Source organism: Cariama cristata, unplaced genomic scaffold, assembly GCF_000690535.1.
Source record: "Cariama cristata isolate BGI_N322 unplaced genomic scaffold, ASM69053v1 scaffold7350, whole genome shotgun sequence".
Lineage (NCBI taxonomy): Eukaryota > Metazoa > Chordata > Aves > Cariamiformes > Cariamidae > Cariama > Cariama cristata.
The window spans coordinates 7,430-34,445 of record NW_009592872.1 but is presented as its reverse complement, the minus strand read 5'-3'; the positions used below and the strand labels follow the sequence as shown (position 1 = coordinate 34,445).

General features: G+C 37.2%; 1 protein-coding gene across 1 annotated transcript in view; it reads left to right on the top strand.

The window, feature by feature from the left end:
- The window catches only part of COG3 (component of oligomeric golgi complex 3), a gene marked incomplete at its 5' end in the record, with an annotated part of 30,461 nt that overhangs the window by 932 nt on the left and 2,513 nt on the right, over positions 1–27,016 (top strand). The window contains 19 exons of the mRNA XM_009699310.1: positions 1,155–1,301; positions 1,811–1,872; positions 3,560–3,725; positions 4,525–4,599; positions 4,721–4,813; positions 5,125–5,250; positions 7,505–7,585; positions 7,792–7,835; positions 8,058–8,184; positions 8,691–8,782; positions 11,210–11,349; positions 12,644–12,804; positions 15,525–15,630; positions 17,636–17,760; positions 19,399–19,488; positions 21,441–21,561; positions 23,884–23,972; positions 24,072–24,206; positions 25,395–25,470. Of these exons, the coding sequence (XP_009697612.1) occupies positions 1,155–1,301; positions 1,811–1,872; positions 3,560–3,725; positions 4,525–4,599; positions 4,721–4,813; positions 5,125–5,250; positions 7,505–7,585; positions 7,792–7,835; positions 8,058–8,184; positions 8,691–8,782; positions 11,210–11,349; positions 12,644–12,804; positions 15,525–15,630; positions 17,636–17,760; positions 19,399–19,488; positions 21,441–21,561; positions 23,884–23,972; positions 24,072–24,206; positions 25,395–25,470 (2,056 nt within the window). The remainder of the gene's footprint in view (positions 1–1,154; positions 1,302–1,810; positions 1,873–3,559; positions 3,726–4,524; positions 4,600–4,720; positions 4,814–5,124; positions 5,251–7,504; positions 7,586–7,791; positions 7,836–8,057; positions 8,185–8,690; positions 8,783–11,209; positions 11,350–12,643; positions 12,805–15,524; positions 15,631–17,635; positions 17,761–19,398; positions 19,489–21,440; positions 21,562–23,883; positions 23,973–24,071; positions 24,207–25,394; positions 25,471–27,016) is intronic.

The window sequence follows — 27,016 nt, the reverse complement described above, 5'->3', positions numbered from 1 at the left end:
CTGCTGAAGTGGATTGAGACAGTGGTGTCTATGCTGTTTTGAAAAAGCAGGCTCTGATGGACTTGTCTTTTCCTCAGTAGTAGACACGAGGGAAACTTTGGCTCCTCAGTTAGGGTCATGCCTGTTTTGGGGGGACAGGGAGGAGAGATATGTGGAAGTTGAACAAGATAGGTCAATCTGTCTTTTCTCAAATAGTTGAAATCCTGATGGCTCTTTCTTTGCCAGACTAATATTACCAGGCAATTAATATTTTCCTAAGCAAGTAATTCTCTAGAGAGATACCAATTTTTATTTAACTAGTGTTTTCTGGTTTTATGTTACTGATATTCTCAGCAATAGAAAACATACTTTACTCATCAAGTGAATTTAAAAGGATATTACATTAATTAAAAGTATATAAAGGTATTTTTTCTTGAATTAATTTCTTCCATGTAAGCTGATTAATAGTCTCCAATCATACTTAAATACAATTTCTCTCAAGTTACTTTTCTCCGTATTATTTTTCTTAAAAAATCATTGTGGCTGGTAATTCCTGTTCAGCAGAGTTATTTCTTGTCTTATAAAAAAGCCTTTCTTTCTGGCTTGACTTCTTCTTTAAAAAGCGTTTGCAAGAATGTGAAACGCTATTTCCTGAATAAATTCTGGCAGTGTTAATTCTTGAATTTTCTCTGAGTAGCTGGTAAAAAAAATCTGACAATTCCTGTGCAGTGGTGTTGCCATGTTGTGCAGACAATAGTGGCGTTTATTTTTGCTTCTGTGTGTGTTCTAAATTCTTATGTTTTCAGATACTTTTCTAATGCGTTTATCTGGGTATAGAACCAGTTAAATTGGAAATGAGTGTAGCTCATCAGTATGTCAGGTACATGTACGTTCAGTTTCTGTTTTTACACAAACATGTACTTACATAAAATGCTGTATATTTTCTGAGTTTAAAAAAGAAGTAAAAACTGTTAGGTGTTTATGAATATATAGATATGGTAGTTGTTGGTATATTAACATATTGATAGATAAAATGTCCATTGCATTTGTTTCTTCAAAAGTAGATGCCTGTAATTTTCTCAAGTTGCTGCTTTGGGTTGTGTTATTGTAGTTGAGCTGAATATACTAATTCTTCCTGAGTTCTCTAACTAAAGTTTGTGGGTTTTTGTGAGCAGCTTCCAATTGAAGATTTGTGCAGCCTAACATCCCAGTCGCTAACTGTTACTCTGACGGCTGCGGTGCCAGAATCCACAGAGGATGTCCTTTTGAAAGGATTTGCCTTACTGGGGATGGAGGATGAAAGAATTGAAACAGCGCAGCAGGTAAGTGATGCTAAATAACCTCGAAGTTGCAGTAATCTTGAGAGAATTCTGTGAGTTTCTGTGTCTTTTGCCTAGCTTTTGGTGGGTTTGTTAAATTTTTTGGGCTGTTTTCAAGATGCATGAGGAAACTTACGGAGAAAAATCATTGAAGTCTTAACTCTTAAGTGACAGATACTTTTCCCATTTTGTATGTGAGAGTAAGGTGGTGTTGCTTACAATATAGAAGAATGTCGTGTCACCTCTCCCCCATTCTAATGGGACAGTTTGTTCTTCTTCAAATAAAATGGGAAAGACTGAATTTCATCTGCTTTTAATTTAGTGGAGGAATAGAATAGAATATTGCAGTTGGAAGGGACCAGGAGGTTATAGTTTGTTTCCTTGATTAATAGTTAAGTTCTGAAACAGCTCTGTTTTTAACAAAAGCTCATCTTCATTTCGTAGATCTGATGTTTGTTTTTAATTGATTGCGTGTGATATCTGTATTGTTCACACCGTAAAATCTCTTCTAGTTCTTCTCCTGGTTTGCTCAGGTACAAACACAGATGGATCAAGATGAAGGTGCCAAGTATAGGTACGTGTTCTTCCTCAGTTCCTTTCACTGTAAGCAATTTAACCCTTGAAGGACTTCACCTTGTCCGTATAATGTTAGCACGCATTCGAATTCAGCTGGCAGGGAATGGGGGAATGTGTTGGAACAGCTGGAGCTTTCCAAGGCAGTATGCCCCACTCCCATCCTGAAGGCTATTGCCCTCATGGCAGAGGATTTAAAAGGGACACAGATTTCCTTCTGAACCGCCCAGGATATTAAGACAGATTAAAATTAGTTTTGGCTTATAGTCAGGATTGTAGACAAAGGCAATCCAAGAGCTTTCATATGCCTTTTCAAGTGCCTCTGCTATTGAAATGGCATCTTTTGAGGGTGCGACTGTGTAAGCAGGTGTGGCTGGCAGCCGTTTCTGCTCTCGCCATTTGGTTCACCAGTGACTATGGCTGTGATTTGGTATCTGCATTTCCTGCATTCCTTGACACTTTGCTCAGCTCCAGTTTTGAGACTGGCATTCTCATCTATTTTTGTCTAACTGACTTTTCCGTCAGGCTCAGAAGAGCTCCTTCCCACTGACTTTCGCAGTTACTCCTCAAGAGTCTGAAGTACAGCTGAATGAATGGCTTAGCCAAATCTGCTGATGGCTTTTATGGAAACTGACTTGTGTTTTGAAACTTTACAAATTTGTCCTTGGCCACAAAGGGATGTTGCTGTGTTCCCCTCTGCTGTTTTTCTCTACTTTTCTTTGGTCTGTCTCTTCTTCTCTTCCTCTGACACTTGAGGATGTGATGTTTCTTAAAAGCAGTGGTTTAGGCATATGCTAAGCCCGTGATCAGATCATTAACAACCTAAAAAGAGTTGCACCTTTGCACTTTGTCAGTTGACATGTTCATAGTAGCGCACAGAGATAGTTATGTGTGCCATGGATGTGGAATGTTTTGTAGCATGGCCAATATGTAATTGTTTGCAGGAGGAAAATAAGTTATTTGCCTGTTGTACACTAAAGGGTTGCACGTGACTAGAGAGAATTGTGATTTTACTCGCTGCTTTGTATGTGATAAAGTAGAGCTCAGAAGTTTTAGGTGACATCCAAGAGTAATTAATTTTAAATGATGTTTTAGTCAAGCTGAATGCGGGACATATATTTAGTGTTCATTTAGAGCTTCTATCTGCATTAAGCCTTAGACAAACTCGGTGACATTAGATACTGGATCTATTTCATTTAAGCTTCTTTCAATCCTCAGGGTAAATTGAATCCTCTGGATAATTTTGGCCACTTTAGGAGGATAAAATTAATTTCTAAATGGAAACTGAAAATTGTTTAGAAGAGACCCAAATTAACACCCCTGTTGGAAGCAAGGCAGGTAGAATTTGGCTACTAGCAGTAGCCTGCAGTAGTCACTCTGTTTGTGCTGTCCATTTAGACAATATTCGCATGCTCTAGAGTAGCTGTGGTCCTTACTGCTGCTTTCTGGGTAGGCTTACTATAAGGAATATCGGAGAAATGGGAGTTACTGCAGTGGCTATTCTGAACCCTATAGCTCTGTTATTTCTGTGGGTCATGAAACATCTGATTATTGTGCACTCTTGCTTGATGCAAAGAGTCTTTTATTCCTAGAGAGGGAAAGGTAGTGGCAGTGCCCCTGCAGGCAGCTGGATTTGCAAATACAGAAAGTGAAATTTTACTTGTTATCTGTTGATTCTCTTTTTCTAGACAGATGAGGGATTACTTGTCTGGCTTTCAGGAGCAGTGTGATGCTATCTTGAATGATGTGAACAGTGCCCTTCAGCACCTGGAGTCCCTGCAAAAACAGTATCTCTTTGTGTCTACGAAGACAGGAACGCTGCATGAGGCCTGTGAACAACTTTTGAAAGAGCAGGTAATCTTTGATGAGAGGATTACTGGAAACTTCTGAGATAGCATAAACGAAAGTTTCTTTTTCTCAGGCTGGGAAAACTTGTGAGCTGTGGTGACAATCCCTCCATTTGCTTTGGACCTCGTTTTTGGTGTATTTCACCTGCAGCTAAGGTGTTAGGCTCTGTGCAGTAAAATGTTCGGTATGTGTTGATATACACTTTAATCAGGAAGGATAGCTAGCTGAGGGGAGCTTTTGTAACTAATGCCTGACAAGTGCAAACTTTATTGAGATTAATAATTCATATCGCTTACAGAAGTGTTTTGAGCTTGTTATTGCAAGAAGAAAGATTTTTTTTTTTTTAAGTTATGAGCTTATTTCCCATGCTTTCTCCTATGATCTGCTCCAGCAGTGATATAACAAACATGTCTTTTTAGCGTGACTGGTTAAGGGAGAACTTTTAAAGGCTCCAATCCTGAAATACAGGATTTCTACAGTTCTCTGTAATACTGATGGCAGCATTGCTCTTTGTGTGCAATGGTATCTGTGGAAGGCTGACAAACCTGTAGAATATGTGTTTTTAAATACACTGTTGAGAGTAACATGTCTTTCTCTGGTAAGAGAGAGCAAGACAGCACTGCAGTATTCTGCCTCTTTTGTTGTACTTATTTGGTTGCAAGTTATCTAGAGCCAGTTAACACTGGTGTGTGCTGAGAGCTGAAAGGGAAGCTGAATAATTTTTTTTATATGTATATTTTTATGTATATATATTTAAACTACTTACTAGGTTGCTGATTTTCTTTTATTTATTGTTTCTTGATAGTCAGAACTTGTTGACCTGGCTGAAAACATCCAGCAGAAACTTTCTTATTTTAATGAGCTGGAAAACATCAATACAGTAAGTATCATTTCACTGTTAATATTCTTAGAAAATGAAAGTGTACCGATTTATTGAACTTTGTCACCAACACTAAGTTACGTGAATTCCTTACAATGATGCTTTGTCTTGTTTTCCAAAGAAATTGAATTCCCCTACACTGTCCGTGAACAGTGAAGGATTCATTCCCATGCTGGCTAAGCTTGATGATTGTATTGCATATATTTCATCGCATGTAAGTAATTCTGTATTGGTTTTAGCTAAATCTTAATAGTTTCAAAACTATGTATTCATACTACTTTTGTGGGGTTTTTTTTTGCTATAAAATGTGCTCTCTGCCAAACACAGTAAGAAAGCAAAGATGACAGTTTATAAACTTAAGAAATTTTTACTCAATATACTTAATATCCTGCTTAATTAAAAAACCCCCTGCTTTTAGTTTGTACAAACTAGCGTTTCTAGCTAGTAAAAAGAGTATTTCAAGTTTTGATGAATTTTCAACTCTCTTATTGTTCGTATTTAAAATGGATTTTTAATTTCTTTCAGCCAAATTTTAAAGACTATCCTGTATATTTGATTAAGTTTAAACAATGCCTTTCTAAAGCTATGCACCTTATCAAGACATACGCTGTGAATACACTACAGAACCTCACAAGCCAGTTAATGAAAAGGGTAAGGTGAATCAGTAAGTGGTAACTCAAGTTGTACTGAAATGTATATTGTGACACTATACATTTTTCTTCTCTTTTTTTATGTTTTGGAGGGTGGGAGGTGTCAGCAGTTTTGTGTGAAAGTAGGTCAGTCCTATACTACAGTGTTTGTGTAGATTGGCCAAGTTTCAGCCAAATGTGATCGAGACCTAGTGATCCAAGAGATTTAAAAATAGTAATAATTAAAAAAATCATGGAAATCGAAGAAGGTGAAGTAGGTGAGTTGAGGTAGGTGAACAGCAACCTCAGTGAAGGCCGGGGATGGATAAACAACTGCATTAGAGAGGCAGCAACTGGCTGGCCAGAGCACCTGCTTTCCTGAACCAGTTTGTGCTGTGTAGCTCTCGATCAGCTGCAGTGCATACTGCTGTCTGAGTTGCCAAATGGGGAGGGCACACAAGAAAAAGTATGTGTACTATGAGTGTCTGTTTTGGAGACGGATCGTTAGAGACAGAGAGGGAGGTTGCAGGGAATACTTGAAGCAAGTATACAGGAGCTGGGTGTCATAGGATGAAAACTGTTACAGCACAATGACTCTGACTTCGTGACGTGACTCTTTCAGTATTATATTCCAGTAAGTATTTTTGGGTCCTCTTGGTCATCTAAATGTTTCCTTTTGATAAGTCTGCAGTGCTTTGTGCAGCCGCAGAGAATAACTGTGACAGATTCCTGCTAGTTTTGGCAGTATCTTTTTGTTTGTTATCAAATGTAGACAGTGATGTTGGAGAGTCACAGGGAAGAGTTAGATGCTTTACTCACACTCACTCCAGTGGGATTTAGGCATAAAGGTGAGTAGGGAGGATTTTTGGTCTCATTAAAATGTTAGTCTCATACTGCAATATTTTGGCAGAGGAGAAAGGAGAGGGGCACGTCTCTTTCTACCCACTTTCTTTCTTTCTCCAATTAATTCTTTTATGCCTTGTGCTCAGTCCTGTTATAGGCAAACTTGTTGTCATGAGGGATAACCAGTGAAATTGAAAGATGCTAGAATTGAGAACTGGCAGAGCTAAAAGAAGGAGATTCTAAACAATGTTCATGGAAATTTGCTAAAGGATACTCTTAGAGTGAAGATCTTGATTAAACATGAAACTTTTTTCATGTTTGGTACAAAACTAGTTTTTATTTTTTAAAAAAAGTATTGTGCTTGGTGTGATGCCAATGGGTTATCGTGATGGAGCTGAATTCAAGCAGAATTGAACATCTCTGATAACAAGTGTGTCTACAGAAAGAAGTGAAACCTTCTTTCTGGATTTGAATTGCTGCTTAGCAGTTTTAAATCCGGAAGGAGACCTCTTTTAGGAGTCAGATGACCTCCTCCTTCCTATCTACATGAGGGTTTTGTTGATGTTTTGCGTATTTCTCTGAAACATCTAGTGTCCGCTTCTGCTAGAAACGCAGTACTGGACCACTGGTCTTCAGTTGTGATCAAGTGTTGAGATTTCCTGTTGCAACACAAGAAGAGGTCTTGTCAGGACTGGAAGGGAACTGATGAGATCTTGATGTTCTTTGTTACTCCTCACATGTGAATGTTTCGGGATGTTGATCTGTGTGTGTAGAAGGATGATCAGGTTGCTGACAGGGATGAAAGTAGGAGATGGGGAAGGTGGAATAGTTTTCCTCTCCCCAGCATGTTTCAAGGGAAGGCCATCCACTTCTCTCTCTGTCATCAGTAGGGATAAGGGGAAGAAAGCCTGGTGCCTGAATTTGATCTCACTCTGCTTCATTAGTGCTAGAATTTGTCTAAGTTCAAGCTGTCTGCCTGGCTAAGCTGGGGAGCTGTAGGGGAATTGCCTCAAAACTTGATGTTCCAGTTGAAGCTTGAATGCAAGCTGAAACTTAGGGTCTCCGCCCTGGGACTCACAGGTAAAAGGGAATTTTGTTCCATTTTAGTACTACGGATTAAGGAGCAACAATCAGTACTACTGTGGCAGGTCCAGAGAAAATTGCTATCTCTTCAGCAATTATGGCATTCTGCATTAAATGTTACTTTTGCTGTAAAGACTATTGGTTGAAACTTTTGGTTTGGGTTTTGTTCTCCCATCTGGCTTTATCCAAGCATGTCTTTCTGAGTGGAAAGTGGCAAAGAACTGTTCTACTGGCAGTATAAGCATAAAGAACCAATATGCTGTTTTAGAGCCCAATTATCTCAGCCATTAAATACTAGAAACCAAATATAGTATTTTCCTTTTTAACCAATTACTCATCTCTTCTTTCAGGATCCTTCAGCTGTGCCAAATTCTGACAATGCCTTCACACTGTTTTATGTAAAATTCAGAGCAGCTGCTCCCAAAGTCAGGGTAAGTAGGCTGGTAACTAACCGTTACAAAGGAAGCTATGAAAACGGGATTTGAATTTTAGTAGTGTGAATGCAAAGATTGCATATTGTGCAAGTGTGAATATCCAAAGATTGCATATTCTGTCCATGGAAAACTACTGCAAACTATTTTCCAATTATTAGAAAAAAATCATTTATTGATAATACTTTTTTCTTTTTATTGAGTAGACTCTTATTGAACAAGTAGAGCAAAGATCTGAAAAAATGCCAGAGTGAGTATGTCTACATAATTTATTTTCAACAATTTTAAGTTTTGAGAATATTTACTTTTGTTTAAATCCTGTTTGACACATTATTCCTTTAAAGGAAAGTTTTAAAAATTGAAATTACATAGACCTAAAAGAACGTAGTTTTACGTTTTTACGTAAAAAGAGTTTTACGTTTACCAGAAAATGAGCTTCAGGATGCAGTTACTGTTTTAATTTCTTGGCTAGGTATCAACAAGTTCTGAATGAAATCCATCAATGTTACCTTGACCAGAGGGAGCTTTTGCTTGGTCCAAGTATTGCTAGCACTGTTACAGAATTAACCAGTCAGAACAACAGAGATCATTGTGCTCTGGTAGGTGAAGTAATCATGCCTAGTGGGGTGTTTGTTGTGTTTTAATCCCTCCTCCCCCAAGTAAAACGTACTTATTTAATTCAGCTGTTTACTTACAGAATCGTCACTTTTGTTTGTGGGTTTTGAATTGTCAGAATATTACTAATATTTTCAAGTAATGCATGTTTTCTGGAAGATTATTCTGTAAAAACTCTGCTCTGCTTCAAACTTCACAGAGGGATATTTGCGAAAACATAAAATGTGGTTACTTAAATTTCGTCGGAAACAAAAAGGGACAGAAGTTGCACAATGAGCTTTTATTTGACTAGTAACGTCTTTTCAGTCCTTAGTTTTATAGTTGATCTCAAGACTTTTGAATTTCACAAGGCTTTGATTTAATCATAGCTATAGTAATAGTAGTAATAATAATACAATATATAATATAATAGTATCTATAATACCTCCTGTGGTACTGATTGCAAGGAAATTAATTTAATAATCAAGTATTTGTATTTCTTTGAATACAGGTACGAAGTGGTTGTGCCTTTATGGTCCATGTATGTCAGGATGAGCACCAGCTTTACAATGAGTTTTTCACAAAACCAACACCAAAACTGGAGTAGGTGGTACATGCCGGTTTTGTTTTACTGCATGTTGTATTTACTATGCTGTGATATAGCAGACAATGTTATAGGGCAAATAGGATTGTATTGACGTGGTTTGGTAAGAACCAGCAAGAAGAAAAACCTTCACCCTATCTGTAAGAATTTGATGTTCTTTTGTTTTCTTTTTTCTTCAGGCAAAGCTGATAGTTTATATTCTCCATAAATAATCTGAGTAATGTAAAGGCTCTGTAGGTGGTCTGAAAGCGATAAAGACACACAGTTATTTTGGAAATAGCCGTAGAAGTTCGCAGCACTACAGATCTCAGCTGTTTTTGTACTGCCTCTATGCCAACGGTTTGCACAGTCAGTTGCAGAAGTGCTTTTCATTTACTTCAGTGTAAAATTAAGCTGATGAGCTCCAGCTGTTTTTCATCAAGGATTTAGAGTTAGTGAGCTGCCCTTACTATCAAGGAATATTTGCATGTGCCTGTATGTGGGCTGAATGGAAGGCAGGGTGGCGGACACCTGACAAGAAACAGTATCTGTATCTGCTCTGCCTAGATCTAGAAGAGGGTGTTTGTCTTCACATGGTAATTGCATTATAAAAATATTGTAAGTTTTTTACAATAGACCTGTAATATTAGAGCAATTGAGTATATTATACCCCTTCTCTGTTTTGCTGGTATGTTTTAATAATGATATTTAATTTTGAAATTTGGGCAGGTCATGTTCCCTTGCTACGAAGTTCATAGATAAAGTGTATTGTTATTAATATAACTGAGACACTGGTTTTAAGTGTTGTATTAACTTAAAATCAAGTGCAGCTCTAATTGATTAAGAGTAACTTGGAAAAAATACTGTCCACTACCCTCCCGATGCTCTGAAGCTAAAGGAAAACCATAAATGCATAAAGCCTCACTAAAAATAAGCTGCAGTGCCAGAGTACTTAGCAGTCTTTTCTGAGAGATTGAGATCTCGTGTGGGACATGCTCAGGATATGAGGTGACTTAACTAAATTGGCTTGAGATCCAATTTGGCTATCTCAGTGCAAATCCTGAAATAAACAGCCGTAATTGAAATCAGTGTAAAATGTTGTTCAGACAGAACTTTCATCACTATTGCTCTTCACACCAAGAATGAGAATAGACTTCTGATTATTTTTGAATCTTGATGGAAAGTAGTTGCCGCCTTTTGTAAGAACTTGCTTCCCTTTTTTGCCTGCATTTAAATAAAATGCTTTCAGGGAAATGTTTCAAGTAGTAACTACTTCGTTAGTTTTTTCTTAGGTGCATAATAAATAGCCTCATTTTTTTCTGAACTGGTGAGGTGCTCTGAAGACATAATAACTAGGTGTCTATGTACAGATAAAAGAGTTTACCAAAAATCTAGCAAAGAGTAGAGATCTGAGGTTGAGTGTTGTATTTAATAATAAGGCTGTTGATACTTTCTCCTTTATTTCTGCTTTTAGCATGGAGAGTTAATGTTTTTTAAGTTGTTTGTAAAGCTATAGAATGCAACAGAAGAGAGACAATGTTTCTTTTGTGAGCGTTTTTTGTCCACATTCTGAAAGGAACTGGAGTGTCCCTGTCCTGTTGTCAGACATTCTTTGTAAATTAGAAAAAAAAAACACCATAGTGTAATAAACTCAACAACTGTACCACACTGTCAATACTTAAATATTCTTAGTGTTTGTATTTCCAAGTCTAACTGAGGAATTCCTTGAATTTTCAGCTACTGACAACAGCATTATTAGCTAATCTGTGATTAGTGAAGGGAGCATTGAGAATGGCAAAAATGTCTAGAATGAATGCTACTGGTGTCTTAACCAAGATATGCATCACTTTGAACAGAAAGAAAAAAAAAATAAATTGAAGTGGGATTTGTGGTGTTTCATATCGCATTGATATTGTAACTTTAGTTAGATTGGAAAGCGTGCCCTGCAGTGTTGGAAGTTGTTACAGAAAAGGTTACCAAGCTTCTCCTGTGTCCCTCTTTGTGTGCTCCTGGTTCTAATAAACTATTGAGTACTTGGAATCAGATGAGCCTTTTCTCAAGGGGAAATTAGGGGTGCGATTCTGAGCTCAGCAGAAGCATTTCTTTACACAGAAGCCAGGTAAACCAGTTTGCAGTATCTTCCTTTTGTGACAGGTTGAGTTGGTTGTTTGTTTTGGTTTTTTTTTTTTTTAAATTTTAAAATGAATTAAAAACTGTACCACCTTTTTAAGCAGTTTATATCCTACATCTCTTAAAAGTCTTTGTAGGAAATCAGGGGTTCGTGTTGTAAACAGTCCTTTCTTAAGTCTTCTATGATACTGTGTTGCATTGTTTTCTCACCCTCCTTTTTCAAATCTTTGCCATAAAATAATCTGTGTTTGTGATAAAATTTTTGGTATTGCGGGATCCTGAAAGCGTTTTACTTTGTTTTCTTTTTTTCTTTGTAGTGAACTCTTGGAGAAGTTGTGTCTTTCATTGTATGATGTCCTGAGGCCAATGATCATCCATGTCATTCACTTAGAGACACTTTCTGAACTCTGTGGGATTCTTAAAAATGAGATGCTTGAAGATCATGTACAGAACAATGGTAACTCATAGATGGAACCCGATTGTTTTTAACTGTCTTCTTAACTGATAATATTATTAAATTGCGTAGGCAAAAAAATCCCTAGATATTTTTTCTTTCTAATTGATCTTAAGCATGTCAAAGATGAGGTAAGGTAATTTTAAATAAATTATGTTTTTTCATTTATAACAGAAAGATCTGTATTTATAAGTCTGTGTATATCTTAATTTAAATTAATATACTGATGTTATAGAGTCCTGTTTTCTCTAGATTGTACAAATGCAAGCAAGCATCCACCCAGTGCATATATGTGCACCAGGATTTATTTAAATGAATTTTTCAAATGAATGAATTCCTTTGCTTGGCCCAGCAAATGCATCATTCATGTAGAACTTTCTGCATACATGATCATAAAACAAAGGAATGAAAACTTGTTTTTTTCATTCTCCTTGGCATAGATTTCTCAGTCTAGAAATTGCAACTTCAGAGGAGTTACATACCTGGTAGAGATTTTGGAGTTTTGGAACTGTTCAGAGCTCATAGTCTCATAGAAGTGAGCTGACCATCAGAAAAAAATCTGGTATCTCATTTCCTTAGTATGACCAGTGCATAATGGAATAATTTCACAGTCTTTTCCTTGCACGAAACGATAAACAGAATTCATACTTGGTAGCTGGTATATTAACACAGCGTAGCTCTTTGTCTCTGAAGCTGTGCCAATATCATGAAGAATTGCTCATTTTCCTGGAAGTAGAATTTGTAACACTGTTAGGAATGGGGAAAAAAATAGGTGATGTCATCTTTTGGCTAATCTTAAGAAGTGACTTTCTGCTACTTAAACTCAGGCTGATACAATAGTTCTTACGTTGGACATGAGCTGCTTTGGATCATCTGTTCTGGTAGGAAGGTAGATGAGTTGGCTTGTCAGCTCCTGACAGTCACACTGCAGGTGTTGGCTATGATAGAGCCAAAGTACGTTGGTTTGGTGTCCAGGCAGAAATGCCACTTGACGTATCCAGGTCTCAAATAATTAGAATGCTTAGTTCTGATGTGGTGTCTGATGTTATCAGTGTGAGATCGCATTTTCACAATCTAATGAAAATTTGGGGAGCTGAAGCAACTACAATATGGAGTTCAGTAATTCCTTGTTTGTCACAAATTGGACTGCATGCTGCTGTTCCAAAAATAGTCTGACTTTATCTGCAGCAAGCCAGTTTTGTGATGGTTCTATATGCGATGCTTCAAACTTTTGTGTCTATAAGCTTGCTTTGTAATTAAATTAACAAATTTGTGCCTTTTTTTTTACCTTTGTCAGCGGAACAACTGGGTGCTTTTGCAGCTGGTGTCAAGCAGATGTTAGAAGATGTACAAGAGCGTCTTGTTTATAGGACACATATTTACATTCAGACTGATATCACAGGCTACAAGCCTGCTCCAGGCGATCTTGCGTATCCTGACAAGTTAGAAATGATGGAGGTATAGCATCAGCTTTTTTATTGTCCTTGCTTGGTTTTCTTTTTGTATGCAGTATATACAATTGTGCAATATAGTGCTTTGCAGATGGGGTTTTCCAGTTCTTAGGTGTATTTAGTATTATTGGCACTGTCAAATTGGCACCTGCTGATTAAATTATGACCCTAAACTAGATGTCAGAGAACACTTTATGTCAAACTCGGTAAAACTGGCAATAGTTCTCACCGTTACCAGTTTTATCTAAACTTGAAGGTTCTAAATTTTCTCTCATAACAGAAAATTTTCATTTATTTTCATAAGTAGTGGGTATTACCCAGTGTATTTTCTAGTTGAGCTGGAGCTGAAGAGAAGCTGTAGACAGGCACAGTTAGCAGCAAGTTTGTTTTCAGAATTACTGGTCAACTAGTGTTTGGTACACGTGTGTGTCTGCTATGCTCAGACAGTGTCAGGGGAGACTTGCTTGTACCTTTAGATAATTTAACATGTCAGCAATGGTTTCCAGTAGCCTTTTTCAAGTTCTTATCAATGTTAGCCATTTTTGTAGTCATTCCAAGCCCTTTGAGTCAATGTTCCTGTTGAAAGGAATCAAACTAATTCTACTTCCTTTAAAAGGTTAATACTGTATTGATGAAAGATTTCAGAATGAAACTACTTACAGAAATAAAAAAGTGGCTGACAAAAGACTTTTAAAAAAGTCAGGTTTTGACTAGAGCAAACTGCATTTGATGTGCAACTGAAAGGTAGCATTGCATGGAAGGGATTAAGCATAATAAAAATCCACCCCAAATAACTTGTTGACATTCACTTTATAATGAGAGGCCCAAGCTGTCAAAGAACAGAGTTGACTAAGAAGGGCAATTCTGACACAGACTGGCAAGATGCAGGTTTTATTACTCTATTCTGCTTTCCATCTATCTACTGGAGTAGCTAGTGGTGCTTAAAAAATTGTAGGACTTATTTGCAGCTGACCAGCTTGTAGAGAAGCTGTTGTTTGTCATCTGAATCAAAGCATTACTTAGATAAAATGCAGAAGCTTTATAACTATATATATAACTATATAACATATAACTATGTATTTTGCTGTGGGCTGGAAGAAATCAGCATTGTATAAGTGTACCTTACTGTGTTCAATTCTTGCCTGTAAACAGACAAACACTGAGAAACTTCTTAGTACTGAACTCATGTTGCTATAATCTTGTCTTTATACATGTCTAAAGCTTTTATTATGTTACATTTTATGCTTTGGTGATTATAAGGGACATTCATAGGTTTTTAGGAAAGCATTTACAAATCCTGAAGCTAGTGAGTATTTGTAGACTACTTGCTCTTTATACTGAGAGTTTAAGGACTAATAAGCTTTTGAAGAAAAAGCAAAAATAGTAATTGAGAAGCGCACCACACAAAACATAGCTAAATGGGATTCCTCCGTTAGAACAACTAATGATCAGAAGTTTTACCAGTATAACTGTTAGGAGTGCAGGTTGGTTTGGGTTTTTTTTGCTAAAATTGTGTGAACCGAACTGGATAAAAAATGATTGTGAGAACTTTTTAATGTTAGCTGTAACTTCTGTAGGCAAGCAGTGCAGATACTTAGTCTACACAAGGCCCTATTTTCTAACTAGGGTCCTATGACTGTTGAGTTACTTAGAAGAGGAGAGTTTTACAGTTCATTCTGAATCGAGGAATTATGCTGCTCTTCATATGTCCTTGTAAGACTCCAGTTTTTGCCTGGTTTGAGATTCATTTTGCTACTTGATTGCTTTAAACCTCAAAACCTTGCTATTTAGAGAGCCCTTCTGTCTAAGTAAATTAATTATTAAAATGTTAAAAGCACGGGGCAGAAATATTTCTTATGCTGTTCTGCTCAAATATTAATGCAGTTCTTTGCCCATTCTTACTGCCTCTCATTGCTCTGAAGCAGACGAAGTAGTGAAAAAGGTTGAAGTATAGAAGTGTTGAGTAATGTTAGGGGAAAGCTTTTTGTTGAACTCCTGCAGGGAATAAACTAGAGAGTACTTTGGGGCCATCTGCACATATAATTTGTAGGAATAAAGTCATCACAGAAATTGAACTCCTGCAGGGAATAAACTAGAGAGTGCTTTGGGGCCATCTGCACATATAATGTGTAGGAATAAAGTCATCACAGAAACTATCTGTATGAAATCCAAGTGAGTGTTGAATTGGGTTCCCCTATTTTGAGCTTCTCATTCTAGGTAGCTTCACTGGTTATTATTTAGAGATCAGTAAAAACAGGCAAAATGGAAAGAATGGTGCTTTACACAGATCTGTGTAATACTAGTAAATCTTAAATCGATATTAAAATGTTTCTGCTACTGTTTTGGAAACATCTATCTTTAATTAAATAGAATTAAATTCTTCGCTGCGAGGGTGGTGAGGCCCTGGCACAGGTTGCCCAGAGAAGCTGTGGATGCCCCCTCCCTGGAAGTGTTCAAGGCCAGGTTGAATGGGGCTTTGAGCAACCTGGTCTGGTGGAAGGTGTCCCTGCCCATGGCAGGGGGAGTGGAACCAGAGAATCTTTAAGGTCCCTTCCAACCCAGACCATTCTATGATTCTTTTAATATCTTTGAAACACTGGGGAACGGAGGGTAGCTGACTCCTTTTGCAATTTAGGATGTTTTTCTCTATTGTAATCAAAGCAGCGTAACGCTGCTTACGTTAAGGAGTAAAAAAATTAAAATTTTGTGCCATATCTTCCTCTGCAGCAAATTGCACAAAGTTTAAAAGAGGAACAGCAGAAGCTGCCATCTGAAGCTTCATTTTCTGATGTCCGGCTAGAAGATCCTGAGTCTTGCAGCTTAGTTAAATCTGGTATGAAATGTATCTCATGTTGTCAAATTAATGCATAAAGCTCACAGAGAGTGAGCATTAACTTGAACCATCACTGAGAAACTTGCATGTATCTTAAAGGGTTATTTTCCTAGAGAAATTCATGAGAGATTTTGAGAGGTGACCTTTGTCGCAGGGTTCTTAACAACTTTTTTTTTGAAGGAGACACAACCTAATCTTGTTCTTTTGGTGGTGTTTCTTTGTGCTTCCAGTGCAATGCATTTTGTGAAGCAACTGCTTTTGTAGCTGACAGCCTGTATTGTACTTTGTATAAAACTGAGCTTTTGTATTCTCTACTGTGAAGTAGCCCTACCATCAAGATGTATACTTAAGGACGCCTCTGTTTGTTAGCTGTGCTGAGAAGAGAAGGGTGGTTTGGTGTCAGGCATGTCTCTTGAATGAATGCTTTGAGCTTCTAGGAGTGTCTTTGTGTGTGCCTTTACCTGGGGAGGTGACTTCTTCCTTTGAATGCATTTCCGCTTACTGAAACCAGTTAGTAATTTTAGCTGTTTGCAATAATTCAGAATATATTCCTTGACTTTTAAAATACGTGACCCACGTGCCTGTAAATTACAGTGAACTAGAAGCAAATTCCTTGAAATGTGGCTCTTTCGGTGCCAGTCATTTGAGTGTTACAACTCTTTAAGTTTTTGTCTAAGATCCATGAAGAATTTCTCCCTTTATCATTGTTCAGAATGGTACAGTGTTGTTTTTCCCAGCAGCACCTTTCTCAGCTCTTTGTCAGTTGATTCTCATATTCCTTTTGATTATGCGATAGTTTCTTGCTTTTGACTTACAAAACCTGCAAAGGTCTTTCTGGCTCTTTGTAGCTGGACTCCACAAATCCCATTGAGAGTGGAGTTCGTCTTGCTTCAAGCCAGTTGTGTGGCATTCGCAAGTCCTGTAAACCCCACCTGCATTCAGGAGACAGAAGGAACCTATATGGTGTAATTTGAAGATAAGTGTCTGAGATAATTGGGATTACTTGCCCTTCAAAGGTGCCTCTCTCCCATTTCAGTGCCCGCAGGAGTAGCTGAAGTAACTAATAATAGCCTAGGAACCTCAAACTGACAACTAAGGTTTTACAGGCCTTCTGATTACTGTGACAATACACTTATTGTTGCTAAAGCTAGAAAGGTATTGCTGAATTATTTTGGACGATTCCTACACTGGTCACAGATAAAAACTTCACAGGTGCTTATTCCACCATTAGGTAAAACTTCAAAAATTTTACTTTTTTGAATGATTGCTAATTGGAATCAGAGTTCTAATGCTATTGACTCAGCTGTTTTCCAGGATTTAAGGACAAAATGAAAATAATACAAGACTTCTGTCTGTCAGATGTGGTGAAAATCCATTTTGACCATACAGAATTATTACAAAGGTTACACAGGAGGAGCGCTTTTTTATGTTTACAACCCCCTCAAGACAAAATTGGTTTTGCCATTATTTTTGTGGTTATTAACATGATGTTTAAACCCTACACTTTGTACGACTGTTTAATCCATGTGGGATTATTTCCAGAAGAAAGGAAAGCAAGAAGAAGTAAAATTGAGGGAGTGTTGTTTTTTTTTTCTTTTTCTGAGCATCTCCTGTAGTTCCATGATCACTAACCATTTTTTTTTCTTTTTTATCCTCTGCTTTTTTTTTTCCTAGTAATTGTTTGATCTTTTCAGCTGTTAAGCTAAGTGAGGGAGGGATGTGTCACTGGAGACATGCCTGTAAAACAAACTCATTAAAAAAGGTCGAACTGGGCCATCCTTGAAAGCAAATTCATGTCTTTCACAGCCCTGTGCTCTATACACATCAGAAATCTAGTACTGACCTGCTCAGAAGGAGGAAAAAAAAAAACAACGAACCTGTTTGGGTGCAATAAAATATGTCTTATTGCTGTGGAGTCAGTATAAAGTGCAGTCCATGTTACATCTCCTTCAGTTGAAAGGACAAATGGGCAAGTTTTTCATGTGTCTGTTTTACTTTCAAACAGGTTCATCAGAATCCCTTCATCCCAGACACCAGACCACGATTTCACCAGCAGATCTGCATGGAATGTGGTATCCTACTGTCAGAAGGACTCTAGTGTGTCTCTCCAAACTGTACAGATGTATAGATGTATGCAAAAATTTCTTTAATTTTTTTAAGTGAAGTTACGAGGTGTGTAGTACCATGTCTAAATAATTTTAATGTAAATTAGGAATGGACAATTGCTGACCTCTGTTCTCTCTTAGTCTTTTTGCTGCTATCTTTATGTAAAACAAGTGAACTGACAAATTTAGGTCGTCATTTCCAAGACAATTTCGTATTTTTAGAATTAGAAAAAAGGCACTGGTTTGTACATCTGTTGCTTTTGCTATTACAGAAATATTTCAGTGACTGATGCTCAAGATAGTTATCGTTCCAAAGTTGAGGACTGAATAGGACAAGAAAGAATAGAAAGTTCTGGGTCGATTATAGAGAATGATCTTAGTGCTGAAATGAAATTACTGGGTGAATATGTTTCTTGCTATGTGCTTTGCAGGACATCAGACAGGGTGATGTTTCTGGTCTTAAAAATGGTGACTCTACTACTTCCACGTTTTGGAAATGTTCTCAAAAATTTTTTGTGGCACGTCTTTTCACCTTCCAAAATGTAGGAGTTGTTTCCAAAGTTTAAGACAGTAGGAATCTTCATGTCTAACAGAAACAAAAGTGGTGTTTACTTTACAAGTATTTTGAGACTTGCCCTTTAGAATCTGATTTATATTTGTCATCTAATAGCATAAAAGGCTATTGAGTCTATGAGAAACATAATGCCAGTGTTTTTACTTTTCTGTACATGTTGTGTCTTTGTTAGATACATTTAATGCATTTCAAAATATCTTTGATAAGTGTATGTGAAACTGCTACCAAGATGCTATTTGCTTAAAAAGAAACTGGAAAATATTAATACTTTAATGTATCAGTCTCATTAAAGATAAATGAGTATTTGCCCTTGTTTTCAGCTGGACCTTTGGAGATGAGGTCGTTTTTGCGTTGTTTGCAAGACTCATTTATAGTGTGTCTGCACAGTGATTTGTTTATTTTTTCACTGAGATATTCTAGCAGAACTGGTATGCCTTGCCTGCACCCTCTAGGTAGGAGAAGACATGAAAGAAGTGGCCCTGGCAAGTCTTGGGGCGGTCAGGGCTGTTATGTACTCTGTTGGAATGCTGGTGGAGGCGAGCTGTGTTCCTAGGGCTAGCTCAGCGGTATGATCTAGTTGCTTAGTGAGTTACTCCGTGTAACCTGGGCCATGGCAGCTGTCATGTTTGTTTACTAACCTGGTGCAAACGTGAGGTAATTTGAGTTTGCTTGAGGTTAAGCTCACTCGAATGATCTCACGTCTATTGCAAGTATAAATTGCACACACAGGTAGTTACCCTGACACATGAAGTGTCTGGTCAGGTTACCCAGGTAAGTATCATTCGTGCCGTTAGCGGTGAATGCATTATGTGTCACTGACCATGTCACTACCTGGATGCAAATTCAGAGGCAGAGGGTGAACAGGGAATGCCTGAGTGTATACGTGTATCCAGTCTGTCCAAGTGCTGTAGCGAGCTTTTATGTATCAATGCTCCATCCAGTCTTACTGCATTTAGACAACATGTTTGTAGCTAGCTAATGTAGCGTTTTCTGTGCTGGTAAGCACATCCTTCGCAAACTGCAACTCTTAAATTCTGCTTAAGCTTTGCTGACACCTTTTTTTTTGGTCTGATTTCATCTTCCCCGCAGAGGGCAGTGTTCCAGGGGTTATCGCAAGAGGCCTTATCTGCCTGCATCCACTCGCTGCTGGGAGCTGCTGATTCTATCAGCAAAACCAAGGTCAGAATCTGTGCTTTGGGTATGATTTCTTTCCCCCCGCTCTGTGTATATCTAAAGCCATGAAGCAGTTGTTCAGAATTCTGTTGAAATCTCAGTGAAAGCATGTTGCTCTGCCCCTAGAGACCCGATGGATTTGCCAGTTTTTAGTTACGGTTAATGTATTGTAAAGCAAAGATAATGATTCATGTGCTAGCCTATCGGAAACTGTGTGATACGAATCCTAGCAGTCATGTTTACAGGCTGCTCTAACTCATGTGAATTCAATCTAGTGATACCTAAAGAAAAATTTCTCCTAGAAATTTCTGGTCTTTACATTTGTTTTCACTGCCTGTTACTCTTTTCTCTTTTTCTCTGCCTCCATTGTTTGAATTTTCAAAAATCTTTCTAAGTATTAAATTTCACTGGGAAGATTTCTGAAGTATTCTGTGCTCAGAACTGTGTATTATCTAAAGGTTTGTTCTGATATCATGCCCAGAATTCAATGCAGTTTCATCAAGTTATTTTAAGTGTTACTTAAATTTACTTAAGTAGTTGGACTATACCTTCGTTTTTCCTGTCACAGTTCCTTTAATGCAAATACTGTAGTAACTTGCTAATTCCTAATGGCCAGGAAGTGAATTTTAAAAAAAACCAAAACAGTAAATGTTTAGTAATGAAAAAAGTTTTAGTTGCTCTTAGAAATGCAGAGCTCTTTTGAAGTATTTTCCTTGTGTCCTTTGAAAAATATCCCTTAAATGTAATATCTTTAAAAATAAATTCAAACTGCATTTCCTTCTAGCTTGAGCAGAGAACTATTTTATATGTAATTGATTCAGAATTCTACAGTTAATTATGCATTCCAGCACTGTATATCGGGTCAGCATTGACTTGAAGTATTGCAGAGAATGGAACTCATACTGCGGTGAACCCTTGATGATCTTTGAGGTCTCTTCCAACCATAATGATTCTGTGATAGGTTGGCCCAGGACTAGGATCTGTACCACTTTGTTCTTGATGTATATTAATTTAACATTATCTGGTGAAATTGTGCATGTAAAAATAAAAAAAAAAACCCTGAAGAAACCCTTCTACCGCTTGCTGTTAGTAAACATTTCTATTTGTTAAAACTGCAGATTCAAATCTAATTTATTCTTTACTGTTTTATTTAATATTATATCAAGGAAAGTTCTCTTCCAGCAAGAGCAAATTTGATTTCTTGAGCCTTCCTCCATTTACCTCAATGACCCATGAACTTCAAAGATTAAAACAGCATGCAGTATAAAGCACATATCTAAAATAACATACAGTGCAAAACTGATCGTCTCGGTGATGTGAACTTGGCCTTGTTTTATTCTTTGTATCTTTGCTGTACTATTTAGAAATTAACTAAGCTTTGTGTTTAATGACATGAGAAAAATGCCTCATAAGTCCTTTGCACAGTAGCACAGTTAATCAAGGTTATTACAGAAACATTAACTGTTTGGCTTTTTAAAATTATCATAATTATTAAAAAAATTTTAGAACCTCATGATTTTCAACTGTAATTTATAGGAATTACGTTAAATAATTCCTGGCTCTTATGAAGAATAAGCTTGTGTCTTTCAAATAATGGATATCTGTACTTAATGTGGACATTTAGTAATATGACTGTGTAATCTAATTCTTCTAAGAAATGTGAATATTGTTTGCTTCTGTAGAGTAATGTGTTAGGAACAGTACAGAAGTGGGATTTGTTGATCCCAAAGCATAGTTAATGGCACTACAGACTAATGGAAGAAGCTTCTTAGTAATACTTAATAAGTATTAGTAATACTTATTACTAATAATACTAAGATTATTAGTACTAATTTTATTATAGGAAGTAACTAATAGAAGTGGAGATGTTGAAACTTTGTTCTTCATTTAATTGTTTTGGTTTGTTGTGGTTTTTTTTTTTTACATGTGATGCATTTCTTTCTCTTGTTGTGCTGTAGACCCAGGTTGATGGACAGCTTTTCTTAATAAAACACCTTTTGATTCTTCGTGAACAAATTGCTCCTTTCCACACTGATTTCACCATTAAGGAAATTTCCCTGGACCTTAAGAAAACTAGAGGTACTAAACAGTTGCTGGCTACAGAATGGGATGGGATTGTCCTCCCTTAATGTGCCAGCAAAAGTTCTGGGTTTATTTTATGTTCACTTGCAATAACCTGTATGCTTGTTCTAATCTCTTGCTTTGTTCTTATCTTCTCTGAAAAAAACCCAAAGCCATTCTCTTATTCAGGGCCATTCAAAATGTATCTAACAAATTATTTATTTTTGTATGAAATGCATTTGACTGCTTTTTGCTGCTGACCTAACTTATTTATCCAGTCCTTTTTAAGAACAGCTAAATGATCTACATTTTTGTTGCACAGAGATGTATTTCCCCTTTTCTGACCCTTCAAAGGAATATTGTTTGTTACTGCTGTTTATCAGGCGAATTTAACAATACATAATTGACTTGCCTAGAACAAATTAAGATTTCCTAGACCTTTCTATGAGGTTTTGCTTTGGAAAGGATTTCTTATATTGCAAGTTCAGTAAGCAGTATTGTTGAATAGTTTTATGTAGCAACTGTGTCTGTTGTAGGAAGGGAAAATAGAGAGTAGTAGCCATGGTCATGATTTTTAAAAATGTACTATGGTTCCATTGTAAAATGCAGGAAAAAACCTCTCAGTACAAAAGTGAACCGTCATGCACTTGTCAAGTTTATAAAGATAGTGGGAAAAATAATTGGAAGCATGTCAAGTTTTGTCTTCTTCCATTCCAGAGGAGAAAGCTGAAGAAGTAACTTTGCTTTCCTGCCTTCTAATATACTGCTGTTTTAACTCTGAAGCAAGCAATTCTTACACTAACCATTTCACCTGTTGCATTTGAACATCAATGAAACCTCCTACCTGTTGAGTAGTTTCTAGTTGACTGGAGGTTGAAGGGCAAATACGTCCTTTTGGTGTATTGTCCTGGCTGACACTCAAGTTTGTTCTCCATCTTCATTTAGTTGAATAAATTTTTGTGCCAGCCAGTGCTTTGCAGATGATAGTGGTAAGTAATGGAGAACACTTTCTTTATACTAGGTGGTGATGATGAAGTTGAAAAGATGTACATTGTGCTTAATTCTTATGGTAGTCTAGCATAGGCCAGTAGGGCTTTTATATTTGGGATGAGTTGTACAAGGAAAAGAACGTGGCTAATGGGAGTTTTACTGTGTTCTAGCCAAGCTTTCTGCACATGGATTTAAGATTTAATTTGGGATTTATAGACAAAGGGACACTGTTTAATGTAAAAGTCATGCTTCCACCCATTTTTTTTTAAAGTAGTATAATGCTAAGGTTCATGTAACTGAAATATACAGTGGGGAGAACTGACTTTCACACTGACTAGCTCATAGGCTTCTAATCAAGAACTTAGACTCTCTTTGGAATCAGTGAAATTTCTGGGAAATAATTCTGAGAACATAATCTTTCTCTGCAGTCCCCTTTGACTGCATAGGAGTGTAGATTCTTAATTTGGTGCAAAATCTACATACCTACGTGTCTGGTATTCCCTCTTTGTTTAATGCCTTTGACAGCACTTCTTTAACTCTTATGTATTGTTTCTCTCCCATTGTTTTGTACAGCAAGAGGGGTGGAGAATTGCTTTTGAAATTAAAAAAAAAAGCATAGATGAATGTGTAGGATGATAAATGAATGACATTAGGGCAATAAGCCATACTGAAACCATATTGATAATTTTCTTTTTCCTAATTTGACTAGATGTCAAGTTGATGACATCCTGTTTACACTGTAGGAATAATTTCCATATCTTGTGTTAATTACAGACATTGTTGCTTTCCCTTCTTGGGACTTCTGTAGAGACCAGAAACATGAGTGTCTATCAACCTTGATGTTTTGTTGTTTAGTCCTAACTAAAATAATTAAGCACAGAGGAAAAGAATGCCAGTTCTAAGTTATTTCATGCAACTGTACTTGATTTTCTCAAGGAACATGGGCCACATTCTGCATATTGTTCATAAATGCTTAACTACATAGCTTATGTACAAGTCTTTCACTTGTAGGTATAGTTAGAAAAGGAAAAGAGCTTACACAATTTGCATGCTGATAGCACTACAGCTACTATCAGTCATTTGTCAGGTTCGTGTAATGTATTTATCTGTTTAGGCCGTGCAACTGTTAGATTCAGGTTTACCATAGGTGCAATTAAAAATAGTGGATGAAGCTTTGTGTGCTTCTGTGCATGTGCACTTGTGCATCCACACCTAGCAGCAGTGGAATCATTAATTTTATAGTCCTAATCATGCTAGGCCATTTTTTATGTGTAAATGAGTGATTAAAGTTTTTGATTCCTGGAACTGAATCCCATTGACTTACAGCCTGAGTGACTTTCTGATTCACAGATGCAGCATTTAAAATCCTGAACCCTAAGACAGTTTCAAGATTTTTTAGACTAAACAGCAACAACGCCTTGATACAGTTCTTACTGGAGGTAATATGGAGTCTTACAGCATTAAGAAAAATTGGGTCATTTAAGCGGGTGGTGATCCCTGGCAAATAAAAAGGAGAGAATTGTTGTCTTCTGTTCAAGGGCACTCCAGAAATCAGAGAACATTATATCGACTCTAAGAAAGATGTAGATCGTCATCTGAAATCAGCTTGTGAGCAGTTTATTCAGCAGCAAACCAAACAGTTTATAGAACAGCTGGAGGAGTTCATGACAAAGGTACAAAGATACTGTATGTTCGTTAACCTAACTGAAATACCAGTAAGACAAAGGAATTAGTATTTAAATTGGGTGTAGGAGAAGCTGCTAGTTCTGTGTGATGGCATTTCCCGTTATAAGGTCATGCTTCCCTTTAAGTCCCAACAACAATTTTCCAGGCATTTTTGAGATTAATGGATTAAAGAAACATGATGTGGCTTGATTTTAAAAGCAACGCTTATGCATTTTGATGAAGAAGCTTTAATGTTTCATTGAGTTGAAATAGGTCTGTGAAAGTTGGCAGGATCTTTTCTCTTTGCAGGAAAACTCCTACTTTGATTGAATTTGAAGCCTTCAAAAACAATCTCGGGTCATTCATGTTCTTGAGGGAGGTCTTAGAGTATGGCTGTGAAATATGTTAAAATTTTCTGTTCTCAGCATATTTTATACCAGTGAAAGACTTTTCTCCCTAGTCCTGTTTTTGACAGAAATTCCTAATAAAAGTTGGTCAGAAAGATTAGGCATCCTTGGGGACAGGAACAAAAAGATGTCTTGTTACAATACACTTTTTTCTAGAACCTGCTCTAGAGCTCAGGATTTCTACACATCTCAAGAAAAACACACAGCAGGATCTGTTACTCTTGGAAAATGAAAAGTGTGATGTGGATCCTTATGTACCAAGAATAAGTGGCACGATATCTCAGAAACTGGGGCTGCAGCATTGCATGGACATCACAAATATCCCAGCTGCTGAGATTTGAGAATTTAGAAGATTACAGTATTAAATTTACTGATGCCTGTCATGCTGAAGTGAGGGGCCAGTGGCATGTCTAAAATATAGATGAGTAACCAGTGAGGTTGATAGATTGTCCAAGTAATCCCAAGGATTCATTGGAAATTTGGGGAATTTGACTAACCTGCTTAAGTAATAAATGTCTTTTGAGGTTTTGTATTCTTAGATGCCTAAGTGTCTTTGTAAATTTAATCCCATTTTGAGTTTTACTTTCAAGAAGTGATCATGGTTGTAATTTTGAATTGCATTTCTGTGAAGCTGCTTCCCCTGTGTTGTTAAGTCGAGGCATAGAAGAGAGAGAGCAAGGGAGATTCTGTACACTGCAGTATCTAAGAGACTTGTGCAATTGTTACGTGGTCGCTTTGTTGTGAATTCAACTGAAAGAAACATAATTGTGTTGATTGTACTTGTTTTAGGTAGCTGCTTTAAAAACAATGGCCACTCAAGGAGGTCCCAAGTACAGCCTTTCGCAGCAACCTTGGGCACAACCAGGTATTTGCTTTGTTTTATATTCACATTACCTCTGAGGTGCTTGTAGGCTAATAAAGCCATGATCATGTACTACTTTGAGACTCCTTATGAAAATTTCTCATCAAATGGAGAAAAAGACCCTTTCCGTTCACTGTTTTTGGTAGAGCAGTATGAGCTGGATTATCTGGGGCTCGAGTGTTTCAGAATGTCATTTGTCTCTGTGCCTGACTTCTAAATGATAGGAATATGAAAAACTGACTAGATTAATTTGAACTGTGAGACTGTGATTGATTTGGAAAAATTCTAAGTACCCAAGAACTGTCTACCTTTTTCTTGAAAATCCTGGCTTCCATTTTTCCCTGTGTGCTAGTTTAAATGTCTTAAGATACCTCTGAATCAAAACCTGACAAACTTCAGAATATGTATTTAATTGGTCCAGTAGATGAATGACTTGACTATTTCTCAAGCTGTGACTGTTCTTGCATGAAAACAGAATTTCTGCAACTGTATACGGAATGCGCTTAAGGAATTATTTGATTACATTAAGATAAAACTTTTGCTTTTGTAGGAAAAAATGAATCTACATTGAAGCTTTTATTGTCTGTATGTTTGGTACCTACTTCCTTTTCAGTTTTCCTGTCACTGTGCAAAAATGGAATCCAGCTTTGTTTCCCTCTTCTTAAGAATTCAGATATGAATGTGTCGTAGGAACATTTGGAGTAGTTTAGATGTTCCTGGGTGTTCTGCTCTTCACATTACAAAGTTGTGCTTCTGGGTGACACTGAGAAATTTGATTATTCCAATTCATACATTGGAACCTTCTATTGCATCATGTTCTTAAAATGCAAAGCCAGCCACGTTCATTCATAATTCTGTGCTGCTAATGGGTCAGACACTTTTTAAGGGCTAACTCAAGCTTCTACTTAACATCATCTGCTTCTTCAGGAGTATTTTTAATATTTGTTTGGAGATAATTACGTGTGTAGAGGCAGATCTAAGCAGAACTTCTGCTGTTTATTGGAGTAATCTGTCTGGCAAGCAGGAGTAGGCAGAAAATTTAGATACAGTAGAAGTTGAGGAAAAAAACCACAACATAGTAGGTTAACTTTGGTACTTTAAAGCTATGAAATGTATTTTTCCCTGCCCTTGAAGCAGAGATCTTGTAAAATCCTTAAAATACCTAGCAATAAAGAAAGGAGGTCTTGTCTGCGGGAGGATTCCTGTCTGATTGATTCAAAACTCAGATGACTGTGCAGCCTTTCTTCTTACAGACGTGGCCTGTGGTCAGTAAGGAGAATTTGTGATATGCTGTTCTCTTTACTAGCACTGTTTATTCCCAGTAGTTTCTTTTCCAGGCAAGTTTTCTAGGGGGGAGCCTGTGTGGAACTTTGCTGCCATTGCAAGGCTGTGACTTTAGGAACCTCAGGAGCATGTGGTAGCTTGCAGAAATGGATTGGATGCATTTTCTGCAGGGAAAGAAAGGCTGAGGTCTTGAGTAGGTCCCAAAAGAAAAACCTTGTCTGTTGTGTTGTGGTTGTATGATGAGTTGATGTGGCACAGCCCAGTC